This window comes from Strix aluco, chromosome Z, assembly GCF_031877795.1.
Source record: "Strix aluco isolate bStrAlu1 chromosome Z, bStrAlu1.hap1, whole genome shotgun sequence".
NCBI classification, from domain to species: Eukaryota; Metazoa; Chordata; class Aves; order Strigiformes; family Strigidae; genus Strix; species Strix aluco.
The window spans coordinates 10,824,846-10,838,613 of record NC_133971.1 but is presented as its reverse complement, the minus strand read 5'-3'; the positions used below and the strand labels follow the sequence as shown (position 1 = coordinate 10,838,613).

Genomic DNA, 13,768 nt, shown 5'->3' with positions numbered 1-13,768 from the left:
TTATTTTGAAAGTGTAAGACTAAGTGTTTTCTCTGATGCTTGCATAAAATATTGCTGAAGTCCTTGTGCATGGATTGCAAAATCTTCCTCTTTTTTCTTAAAATGGGCCCTGGGCATACTGTAAGACATAGCTGTTGTATCTACTTGTTTTCTTTTATTATCATATACCCAGTGTTCTCTTATCTCTGTTGTTTCTGCCATGCACACAAATGAGAACAAAATCCAGCAGCTCTTTCGGGGGAATCAGCAGCTGAACAGTACTTTATTTTGGTAGAATCGTGACAATATTTCCAAACACTCCAAAAAATATAATAAAAGATGACTGGCTAAATACAAAACACTTTATTGAATTGCAAGGTTCATCTGAGCTGATATTATGAAAACAGTTTTTATTAGGAACTTCTCAAGAACAGAAGTGCTCTAAAATTTTAAGTAACAGCAAGTGTTTTATTCCATACCCCACTTCGGGTGTGCCACATGCTCTTTCTTATTTTATTCTGTTCTCCTGAAAATATGGTTCAAAATGTATGTCTATCTGACTATTTGGAAAGTTAATCTCATTCAGTTTTTTAATGCCATTTTAGGTACCATTGTTCCATTAGAATATTATTGAACATTTATTTAGATTGAATATGCAGAGTAAATACAACAGCCTGCAGTTTCCTTGGAATATTTAGAATTGTATGTGTTTTCCATACTTTTGTCTATTAGAGAGTTTTATATAACAGAGGATGCCTGCCATTTCTATGCTAAATGCAATAAATCCTGTTTTTAGTCACCTGTTGCCACTCTGTGGTACCTATGGTCTCCCCAGCAGGCCATGCGTGTAACTGCTAGGAAAACAGTCTGATAAGCGCTACCCTGCACTTGGCAAATTAATATATCATATCAGCTCTTTGAGAATGTGGCAATTGGCAGGTATTAAAATGATACTGTGAAATTTGCTGGTACGTAACATTTTAATTGACTTCCTATCACCAATTAATTTCTTCTTTTATCCTTATTTTCTTCCTGGACTGCTATGCTCCTCAATCCATGCATTAACCTCTCTTTCCAAATAAGAATCATAGTGTCATTCAGGATTCTTATTTTCTACCTTATCTAGAATTAGAATTCTCCTCAGTCACACCACACCCTCAGTATTCTATTATTTGCTTCAGGAAATTAAACCATGGTATAGAATCCATCCTTCACAATCACCTCTGACTTTGTCTTCTTTTCTCTCCACTTCTTCTGCACCATTCTCAGGTGCGCTAGTACCTCAGCGTGGTCTGACCTTACACCTGGTCCTGCTTTGAGCAGGAGTGTGGACTTGATCACCTGAGGTCATTACCAACCTGAATTCTTCTATGATCCTGTGATACTGATCTGCTTGCTTTCAAAGAAACAACACGTCGGAGGGTTGTTCTTTCACTTGCATTCCTGTGTGTCTGGAATTCTCTACTTGGTCCCAAGTAAGATATTTTAATAACTTTTCCTCTTCATATTTTATGTGAAAGAGTTCTTTTGCTCCTTGTGAGTTGACTGCATTTATGCTCTAATAATAAAAATTTTGTTAAAGGTAATTTAAAATAGCCACAATTGCCTGATATATTTTATATATTGATTAGTATGTATAATATTAAAGTAACTTTATCGTACTCTGTGTTCAAAGTATTTGTAACACAGAAATTACTTTTCAATCCTTGTTTAGTCTCTTTTATGTGAGATCAACTGCGTGTTTAATCTTGTACAGTATTACGGAACCTATTAGCTTATTCTCTTCTATATACTCTAGCTCTTTCTAGTCTTCGTGACTAACAGAAATGTGAGCACTTCAAGCCTGTAATATTTAAGTACATTTATCATGAGGAACGTATTTCATAAGAAAGTTTATGAAAAGTACAAGAACTGAATGCTTGAATTTCAATTTTTAGTATTTTTAAGTGGTCACTGTAACAGAATAGAAGTTACTGGCACCTCTAGATTTTTTGTTATACTGAATTTCTATTATAAGGAGATTCTAGTTCTCTGCTTTTGCCCTGAGCCTTATGATGATTTAATTAAATGTATAACGGGCAGAATTAAATCTCATCTTGGTGTAACTTGTACCTATTCAGCTGTGACTAAGCAACACCTGCAAAATTAGATTTAAATATGAGTGCCTTAAATTAGAACATTTAATCAGAAACTGGATCAAATGCCCTTAGGACATACAACATAGACATGCTTAAAGCACTATCAGCATTACCTTTTGGAGATGTGATACGTATCAGCTCTCATATGTTCTTATTTCAAAAGAAGCAATAAATACATTTTTTGGTGGCACTTTACAGACCACTTCTGGTGATCTTATTTCACTAGTAGAACTGCGGAAGAGCCCAGAAAATTAACTCATCGGAAAAAAAAAAAAGAGAAAAATATTGACTTTGTAGCCTTGATTAAAAACCCTACAGCTTTTTTTTTTTTTTTATTGTACCCTATGATTTCTTAATGTGTGTGAAAAACACATACTGGTGTTTTTACCTGAAGAAGTTTTTCAGAGGAGCGGATAATAATGTTTTCTGGTTTTAATAATAACTGTGGTGAACTTTGTGGGAAAATGAGATATGTCTTTATTAAAACACAGTCAAGTAGGTCTGTTCCTTAATTAATCAGAATCTTTATAGGAAAAAAAAAATGTACTTTGCTGTCTTTTTTTAATGTGCAGCTAGACACATTAAACTGCAAAGGATAATTTTTCCTTATGGAATAGTTTTTTTCAAGACTTAATTCTAGCGCCTGCATAGGCTACCTCATGCTACTGCCTTTTTTCTGCCTTGTCTTATCCCCAGTCCTGACTGTAAGATAAGTATTTTCTCTAACTCACATAGTGGTTATTTGATATTACTGGAAGTTAGATCTCTGCATTTTATTACGGTGAAGGCTGTTCATGTTTCTAGTCTATAATAAAATCAGCCCAAAGGCTTTCATTTAACTTCATAAACATGCTTGATTTATATTGTGAGATTGTTTATAGCAATTAAAATTATTGTTCTGTGATTATGAGCATGTGAAGAACTTGTTTAGTGCTCCTAGACTTTTTTCTTCTTTTCTTTTTTTTTTTTTTTTGTCTTTTGAGGAGGAGAAAGAAGCAGGCATATGTCAAAATAAGGTGTCTGGGGGAATGGAATATCTACACTCAGAAATCTAACCCATTAACCAACTGAAGAAAAGCATTTTAGTTAGCTATTCATGCAAATTGTGCTACTTTATGATGACTGAGTTAACTTGTCCTGTTACAAGGCCTTATCCTGCTGTTCAGTACACATTACATATTACCTCTGTGAGTATGTGGCAAATCCACTCAATACCCATAATGCAGGGTGTCAAGCTAATGATCCTTGTTGACTTAGTTCTAATATTTTTAAGAACAAGGGTAATAAAATGGCTGATCTGTGGACTAATACCTTCCTCTTCTATAATTATCTTTGTAATGTAGTGCAACTTAAAGCATGATTCTGCACCTGCTGTAATAAATGTTAATGGTTTTATTGACGTCATTGATTCATTGATATCCAACGCGTCAGTTTGTCTAGTTTTATAAAGTCACTGCAGCTATCTGAAGATTATGGTTTGGAATAGACATCAGATGGCAGTATTTCATAACAAAAAAGAACATAGCACTCATTATACAGACTGTACTGTTTGGAAAAAAAATATTGGACTCATACGGAATAGCTAGTGTTTTTTAATAAATAAAAAAGAATAATAGACTAATAGAGACATGATATGTTTGTCCTTTATAAATATAAAATAAACATTTTCATATATTATGCTTTTATTTTCTCTGCTTGTTGGGGACCAGTGCTCCTTGTACTACTCTTCGAACTAAAAAGGAGTGGAAACAGTTATTGTGTTAGTTATGATTTAATCCAGTTCTTCTTCTGTCTGTGGATTAACACTTCACTTCCAGTTTAAATTTTGTTCTTAATAAAACATAGTTTAAAATTTTGTTTTTGTAGTTTTAAGAATATGTGGGCTGTATTCTATATTTTGTCAGTGTTAGTTTTTACATAGTGATTAAATCTTCTATAAAATTTTAGAAAAATATGCAAAAACATAATGCACAGTGATTTCTTCATTCTGTGACGCTGTTCAATATTGAGTTACATTTGTGAATACATTGTTATCAAATTTCACATATGACGCAGTACAGTTAAACTTGTCTACATAATGGGCCTGACACCTGATAGCAAAGTCATTCTTAACATAAGTTGACCTTTCAGTTGCTGTTCTGTTCTACTTCTGTCAGCATCATGATGTTCTCTTTATAATCCTCATCAGGAATTGTGGCTTTAGTGCTAAGTACAAAGGTGATTCCTCTCCATTTTGACAGAAGGCTGCTTTTGCAGGATTTCTGATTTTGCCATAAGACAGAAAACAGTATTTGCCTTTCACACCTGGTCATGTAATTATGGTCAATTGTGGACACTGTGTGTGCTCCAAAAGGAAATTCTTATTCACAAAGAAAAGCTGGATTGTAAGACAGAGTAAAAGAGAAGGAATATATTGCACCAATGAAAATGATATGTAACCAATGTTCTGACATTAAAAAGAGATCTCTCACAAAAAAGGTGATGATTTGTGCCTGTAGGATGGACAGGAAGTATGGTTATAACCTGAAAAGATTGTTGTTGCTATAAAAATGAATGTACAAAGCTTAAGCAAATATTAGCCTACCACCAGTTATTACAGGTCTTTGTCAACTATCAGTGAGTTATGAACAAAATTGAACATGTTTATAAAAATTTTCTCTTTCACAATAGATGAAGCGAGTTACTTTAATTAAAAAATAAAAAAATAGATCTCAGAATTGATTGAAAAGGTTTTGTTGGATCAGAAAACTGCACCAATATCTCGTTTGCATAAAGCTATGAAAAAAATATATTCTAAAAATGAAATTTAATAGTGGTATGTATAGACCAAATAAATGCAAGTACTTTTGCCTTTTTATATTTTGGAAATTCTCTTTTAATATGTTTCGGTAGTTTATTTCCCCACCGGCTGTGAATAGAAAAAAGGCACTTTCCCAGTTCAAGTAGTGGTCATGATGTGATGATATATTGAATTAAGAACATCTCATTAAACCAATACTAGTAGCTGTCATACTCTGATTTCAGTTTGTGTGCAGATCTTAAATGTTTGTTTTGTGTTTCTGGAAAATGTAAAGTAGCAAGTATTAGCCTTTCCTAATTGCATTTGAAAACCGGTTGTGATAGACTGTCTCGGGGTGGGGGAGGAGCAGAGGGAGAAAGCAGAACCTAAACCCTTTTACATTATTTAATTGTAACATTTATTAGCTTAAGAGGTAAAAGGTTGTAATCTTGATTTGTAGATGGGGACTACAAAGATAAATCCTGTAGATCCTGTGAAAAACAGAAGAGGTTATTCAGTAGCCCCCCTTCCTTTCAGCCTCCCTTAAGGTTCAGAAATAAGCAAACGGAAAGAATAACCAAACAAAATGAGCACATATCTGATGTTTAAGCCCTCCTCCAGCACTTTTTATGTACATAACGAGAAGTCACTCAAGCAGCTGCAGCACATTAGTTCCAATAGTTTAACAGTCAGCTTTGCAGCTCTGACAAAGGCTGTGCTAAAGCAGTTTCTTCCTCCCGTGCTCACTTGCTATGATCGCTAATAAGTGATCTTTGGCAGCAGGGCTGTGAAAGGAGTGGTAATGTTTAATAGGTTTCTGTGGAGGAGTTAGCTTGCTTTTTTCTTTGTAGATCATTATCTATAGGGAGACGCTGAGGGCAGGCGACACCATGTTGAAAACAGAATAGACTGAACTGGAGTTGGAGATCTACACAGTTCTTGGGAACTGATTTAGAAAGGAAATATTTTAAGCAGTCAAGCCAATATTTGATTGTATTAGACCTTAATAACAAACTTACTTGGGAAACATGGCTCAGCAGACAAGTCCGGACACTTTGGCTGTTCCTGAAGTGGATAATACAAATTGTCAAAATCCATGGTTAAATGAAGATCTTGTGAAGACCCTGAGGGAAAACTTGTTGCAACATGAAAAGTCCAGGACATCTAGAAAATCTTCATCTGCTTCTCCCCGGCTGTCTCCAGTTATTTCTCCTAGAAACTCTCCAAGGCTTTTGCGCAGGATGCTTTTAAGTAGCAACATACCAAAACAGCGGCGTTTCACTGTGGCACATACCTGGTAAGCACTGACTGGGTTGTCATGAAATATGAGATTAACTTTTCTTGGTAGAGCATTTATCTCCTTGATGTCAGTGCTTATGTGTGTTGGTTTGATCTCTGCGTGAATCCCTCTGGTTGAAAGAGACAGTTCTAATTTGTGACTCAAGTTAATTTCAGACCTGAAGTTTAAAATAGTAATTAATTTATAAAAAGTAAGAAAACATGTATTTGCTTGCACAAAGCTACTCTATTTCCTCTGATTTCTAAGGTAATAATTCCTTTCTTCCCCTTCCCCAGAAATAAAAACTGGAGTCTTAAGAAGGAAAAGTACTTTTCTCATTCTGTGCTGTTCAGGTCAGAGTGAGTAGGCAATTTTTTTCTTTAATGTATCTTTTAAATATTATTTATTTATTTATTGGTAATTTATGATCCCTCCACCCCTAAGCAGAATAGCATAACTTTGTTTATCTTTTAACAGTACTCAAATTAAGAAGGAGGCGATAGAGAAGAATGGTAGGAATAGATATACTATATGGAACAGTGATTTTTATTAAAGCAGTTGCTAGAATAAACAGAAGAAAGATGGAAAGGGAATCTTGTTAAATGATTCACTAGTACTACTTTTTTGGTGACTTTATTTCTTAGACATGTATTTGTGATCAAATCTATAAAAGACATCAATTTTGTTATTTCCATCTTCTGTAAAACAGCAGCATAATTTCATTACTTAATTTATTCTTTTTTTTAAAATGTTACATATGAGATTATTGTAATTTAATAATACTTTCCTATTTGCTTTGCTAGTCCTGAGATCTTGATGTGTTCTGTTTTTTCTTGGGAGATTATTTCCCCTATTATTTTTCAAATAAAAATGTAATATAAAGAAAGGAGTGTAATGAAATACTGTCATGCACTCTAAACAGAAAATGGATCAAGTTTATCTTCATTTGTCTAAAATTAAATTTACACCATCTGGTATGTGCATTGCACATTGTATACATGTGAGCCTAAATCTTTATTATGTGCGTATTTGTGTAGCTAAAATACTTCTTTGATAAAATAATATTTATACCCTTGAAAAGGATGAGGAAAAACAAGTGTGCCTTTATACTTAAAGAATACTTGTTTTGAAAACAGTGTATCTGGTCAGAAATTGCATGTGTAACAGAGAAGACTGAATGACATTAGGATATTTCATGTTCCTTTAACAGTTATGAATAAATCCCAGCAACATTAAGGATCTTTAATTTCTGGTCTGCATGAAATAATTTATAAAGCAGTCTAGACATAAACACATGCAGGATAGATAAAAAATAATTCAATGTTTTACATTGTAAGGTGAAAATAAGAATTTGTGAAAGTTTAGAGAGAGGAAATTATGTGTGATTATGTATGTGTTATGACAGTTATTGTAGACAGTTTAAGATGACAAAGGAAAGATATTAAAAGGGACAGATAGGAAGTGAACAAACAGGTTTGGGCAACATGAAAGGACAAAGGCTGGCATAGTATTAAAAAGTGAAATTTTGTTTAAACACACTTCCTCTAGTGAGCTTCAGAAAGTTTTGAGTTTGGGTAGAGTGTCTTTTTCTATTGTGAAGTGTAGGAAATGCTTGGATTTTTCCCAAATATGTGAAATATTAGGCCTGCAAAATGTTGTTGTTGAACAAGTCATCGTTATTTCTAAATGATTTGTAAGGCTGGCTCATCTTAGCAGCACTTTTTTTCCACAAGTAGAGAAGTAGATAGTCAAGCAGAGTTACAATAAATTATCTGAGAACCAGCAAAGAAGAGTAATATTTCAGAAGTGATGGTGGAGGAGAAAAACCACTAATCTTAAGCAATAATGTATGTGATAGGACTTACAGTCATATGAAGGAAAGCAGAAGCACTGCTATGGGCTTATAAAATATATTTGTTGCCAAATCCTATCAAGACCATAGTTACTGATACATCTTCACTTGGTTATCTATTTAGAAAACTGAGATGCTCTGTGATAAATGTGGTTTCTACATGCTTTGGCTACATGGGCAGTATAGTGGCTTTAATTCCATATCCAAATAATCCATTTGAGGGAGCTTATAGGAGAAAAGTTCTTTTGAAAATGGAGTAGTTGTAAGTTTACTCCAGAATGTTGTGCTACGGAGGATCCATTCTGGTTTTAGTGCGTATAGTTTGTTCCACTATAGTTATGACCTTCTCAGTAAGTGCTCTAATTTTCTTGCATTTCTTCTTTAATCTCTTTTGTACTTTGAGAATAGTCATTGAATTAATGTATACATCTTTCTTGTTTAGTCTATGGTTCACGCAGGCATTACAAATTTTAATAATATGATCTTATTCAAGCCACCAATAAGTTGGAAAGCCATTCTGACTTTGCAAAGTACCAGTAGTTTTATAAATTTAGTATTTTTTTTTCTTATGATTATAAGTTTATGTATATATAAGTAGCATAAGAACTAAATGTATAACACTAAAGATATTGTTGTGTGTTGCCAAATAGAGCCACCACAGATCCAGTGCACCAGAACAACTTATTTAGATTATACCTAACTCCCTGATTTCCAGTCTCTGAAATGTCATTCAGGTACAGTCAAGTGGGTGGCAGATTGATGAATTATTCTGGCAACCTGGTTCTTCCCCATTTCTTTCATGAGGCCTATAGCTCTCCACCTGTAATGGCCTGGGATGTAGAACTGTTGAAACCAAAATGCATTTTCTTTATTATGTGACTATTATTCTTTCACGTGAATAATGGAGTTATCATTTTTAGTCATATGGCAGGAATAGTCAGTCTTGTAAAGACTGGTTGTGAACTGTCAAAATGCATTATTCTGTTATGTGATGAGGTGTACAATCATAGGATGCAGTGTTCACATACATGTCCATTTAAATAGCAGGGTGATGGTATATTGTGTAAAAGATGTGTAGCTACTTGTGATTAAAAAAGGTGATGTAGTGTGTAAGCCTTTAAGATCTCTTTAAGAAGCTGTATGGTTCTTCTTTCTCGAAAACTTGGACCATTATGTCTTCTGACACTATAAAAAATGACACTGACATTGTATAAAAATGTACTGAAAATTGTACACAAACTGGGCCATTTACTAGGGAGTGCTTAAGAAAACTGATGGAACCATTTATTTAGATGTGTTCTGTCTGTATCAGTTGTGTTCAGGAAGACACAACTTAATAGGCTATTCTTTAATTTTGTTTTTAATAAGAGGTATCCATGGACTATGTTCAGAAATGTGGTTATATAACTTGATTTTGCTTACAAGAATGTAATGGAAAATTTGCCAGTATTTCTTTCAACTGAAAGTTCATCACTAGCCATTAACCTCAGACATTTTGAGTCCTGTCTCCTTACTTTTCTTCTTTATCCTTCCCCAACTATAACTCTGAATTCATTCTAGCACTTGAAAGATACACAACTGATTTTAGGATTTCAGAGAGGAAAAAATACAGCATTAAGAGTGAGTTGAAATAGAAGGTTTTAAGTGGTAGAAATGCATGGCTTCTTGATTTTTGCTGGAAAAATTTCTGAATGACTTACAGCTTCAGAGAGTGTTACAGGTGGTCTTGCCTATAACTGTGAAATTAAAACTAGTTAAGTTACCTTGAACTTTAAGCCTGCAGCACTCTCTGTCTATAGACAGTATCTGTCTACAGTCTATAGGAAACAACTATAGCAACTGAAAAGAAACAAGTGTTTCAAAGCTTCCTAGCCAGGAATTAAAATATACTCTAGCCAAAACCAATTCGGGTTCCTCAGAAATCTGCATTGTATTGTATTACTGTAAACGTAATCATAATGCTTTAAGATCTGGGCAATATAGTGATGCAGCAGCGTGTATTACAACCAAACACAAACAAGATAAATAAAGTCCTCTGGTATGTGCTTGACAAATTCAGTTTCTGGATTGTCTTGGTTGGCTCTTTGTATGCGCTTTCTAAGCCACCTATTACCCCAGTGCAGTTTGGCAAGAGAGATCATGAGGGTGGGATCATACATGCTGAGATTTGTGAGAAGAGAGGGCCTTCAGTTACAGGGAAGGAGACTGTCAGTTCCCCAGCTGTGTGAACAACCAGTGTATGTAAGACATGTCCAAAGGTCTGTGGAAGGATGTTTAGATACTTTAAGTCATACAGCTTTAGTTAACTCATGTGGGAAGTCAGCTTTCCTTTATTTTCCATGAAAAATTCCTTTCTGTAGGAAAGGGAGGAGAAGCAAGAAGCATAAATATTTGGAGCAGGATAGTAAGGTTGGTACAACATAGCAACTAAATTGTATCTATTTAATTGGAAGTATGAAGTCATGGCATGCATGTGCTTGATTTTTTTGGCCTTTATTATTTGCTGCCTTAATACTTCTCAGTGAACACAATGTTCAAACTGTCATTTTTTCTCTGTTGTATGTAACTTTGGATGGAATATTTGCTGCCTTTGTGATTTATTTGTGTGTGTTCAGATACAGCAGTAGTGTTGCACATATCTGCACAAGTAGTGATACATGACATTTTTTTCCTTATATAAAGTGGGTTTGTTATTCATGGGTCTATTGTCAGTCTTTCTCTTTGGCATCTGTCCCTTCTCCAGCTCTTCTAGGGTTCATTTTGTACTTTCTGATGTTCAGGGTTTTTATGTTTTTCCTTTTTAGACTTTTTTTTTAAAACATGCACCTCCAAACCTAACTATTTAATATGATTACTGACTGTAAGAATACAAGTATATGCTCAGTTATATAGAGTACTTTCATCTGAATTCAGCCAGCCTTTGTCCCCACCCATAGTAAATAGTTTTACGTTGACTTTGGCATTCAGATATGAAAATGATAGATGCCCTAGAAATAGTTTAGATAGATAGGGATAAGGTGTGCCATTTTAAGTTTCAGGAATGTAACTGTCATAAGGGTACCGATAAACTCAGGTCTTTGTTTATTTTTATTGCACAATATCTTTTCATGCACTTTTAGCACTAATTGCAAGAAACAACAAAACCTCAAGTGTTAGTTACAGGTAGATTGCAGAAGAGCAACATATTTAACTTGATGTGGTTCTACACTGCCTGGTTCAGTGTATTTATGCTGAAACTACTAAACTATAACAAAGCTATAACCAAACTAAAACTATAGACTTTTTCTCACTACAATTTTTTTCCAATTTTCAAGATATATTTTCTTCAAATATTTTTTAATGCCTGTCTGTGTTTTCCTCAGTTTAACTACTCAGTACATTTCAAGGAACTAAAGTAATAACAATTTGGTGTATGAAAACCATTTCAAAAGGAAGATCCATCAAAGCAGAGTAGGGTGATAACTATGCTAAGAACACTAGGGAATGATAGGATTTGTAGTCTCTGTACTCTGTATACTCTATACTAACAGCTGAAGTGTTCTAGAGAGTTGTACAGAGTATCCCTAACTTCTGTGGAAAAAAAACCGTTATGGAAGAATATTTCAAAGAGAAGCCAGATTGCAGCATATTTTCCCTATTTAATTAAATGCATGTACTCATGAGATTAAAGGCAGTGTTTAATCAAGTTACAGATGCAATAAAATTTATTTAACAATAACATCCTTTTGGAAGTATTCAAATAAAATATAAAGTTTAAGAAGACAAGATTATTTGAGTAAGATGAAGATAAATTGCACATTTGCGTATGTGACCTTATTTGTTTCTGTTCAATTAAGAAAACATCTGAGTTTCTTCTACTACTTCCTTGCTTTTTCTCATGTAAGTTTTATTCATACTTTCTAAATCAGCTGACCAAATATTACATAAGGTTTTAGTCAAGGTAACAACTGGCATATTACAGAGGACTCTCTTCCATTGATTTTCAGGCTTTTTAGAACGGGTTACCTTATTCCTTTTCTGAAATAGGATGTGATCCTCTCCACATATAATGTAAAGATATTCATAATAGATGCATAAATCATTCCCATGATAATTTAAGTCACAATATTGTTACAGAGACATACTACAAATGTGTAAAATAATCCAATCCACATATCCACTCTTTTCTTGAAATGCTGTTATATAAAGAGGGGCATACTTATGTGAATGCTTGTATACAAAGAAGCAACAGGCTTGCAAAGGCAGTATGTGTATTTGATGGGATCTGTGCACACGTATGCATGGGTTAGCGGGGCAGAGGCTAGGGATGAGTTAGGGGAACGTGATACTATCTAGTATCTACAGAGTGGCTTGCAATAAGCTGAGGATGCTGCACAATGGTGTTAACTACTGTCAAGTTAATTTACCAGAAAGAAATCATATTGTTTCTCCACAGCTCAAACCTGAGGAGAGACAAATGAGGACAAAATTCATCTCTTTGTAAAGAAGAGGCAAAGATGCATTTTCCCAAATAAGAGTCACGTTAGAGCAGAGTTCCTGGTATCAGAAAGGAAATCCAAAACCACTTCAAAAAAATCAGTGAAAAATCATAGACTATATTCTGAATCAAACCACTGTGTAAGGAGGAACAGTATGAAGGCGAAAAACCAATAAAGTTGGCTGGCTAGATTTGCTAGTACAACAGCTGTCTTTTATAGCAGTACCTATTGCATCTCTCCTTCTCTCTTGTGGATGACCTTCTTGCCTTGTAGATCTGATATTTCTTTGTAAGTTTTAATAGCTGAATTGCTTTGCCTGGGCCATACTATTGTCTGATCTGTTGTCTTTAATGGTGTGTTCTGTGTTGGACAGAATTTAGGAGAAATACTTAATAATTTAGCAGAAGTGGAACTGAGTTCCTGTAGTTCTACTTCTGTTTAGTAGTTACCTCAAAAGCAAAAACTGCTTTGCAAGTGCTTTTGCATCCACAAATTTTTATTATATAATTATATATTATATATAGATTATATATATAGATTTTATATATCATATATATAAAAATGTTATATATATTATATAATTATATATTATATATACTATAATTATATCACAGGTTTTTATGTGTGACTGTAATGACTGTAAAGGTTTTATCTATTGTACCCTTCCAGCATTATAAATTCTCTGATTTCCTTAAGGTTTTTTTTAAGAATTTGCAAAAAGTTACAGTAGTTCTTGTAGAATGCTTTTATTAGCTTACTGTGTAACATCTTGGGAAGCCTTTTAGACTCAAGCAGTCTTCCACACTGCTTTGTTGATTGTATTTTGCAAACTTGATAGCTTCACTTTCAGTTTGCATGTGTATATTACAACTTTATTTGTGGTTTGCTAAAACAGGTTATTTATTCTTGCTCCAGCCCATGCAATCCTGTCTATTTCTTCTGCAGTTTGACACACTTTCAGTGTTTTACGCAAGCTGAAACTGGTATCACATGGTGGCCTTTTCCTCTGTTGTGAATCTCAAGACTCCACTGTACCTTGGCCTTAAATTGAGGGTTTCATAGGTATTGTATAGTTCCATATATATAACCTCAAAGTTTCAAATGTTATAAAATCTTCAGAAGCTTCTTTTCTATTTGATTTCTCATAGTAATTCGTATCTCTTAATAGATAAATTTCTTATGGGAATAAGTATTCTTACAATTTCTTTAACACAGTCTAGCAACTAGCTGGCTTTTCCTGTATACATTCTTGAAGAGCTTCAT

General features: G+C 34.1%; 1 protein-coding gene across 2 annotated transcripts in view; it reads left to right on the top strand.

Annotated features, from left to right (window-relative positions):
* The window catches only part of PDE4D (phosphodiesterase 4D), a 422,326-nt gene that overhangs the window by 44,147 nt on the left and 364,411 nt on the right, over window positions 1-13,768 (top strand). The window contains exon 1 of one of the 2 annotated variants that reach the window (XM_074812000.1): window positions 5,925-6,193. The exons of the other annotated variant lie outside the window; for it this stretch is intronic. Coding sequence (XP_074668101.1) covers window positions 5,925-6,193 — 269 coding nt within the window. Of the gene's footprint in view, window positions 1-5,924; window positions 6,194-13,768 lie in introns of those variants that run through there. 2 annotated transcript variants of the gene reach the window in all.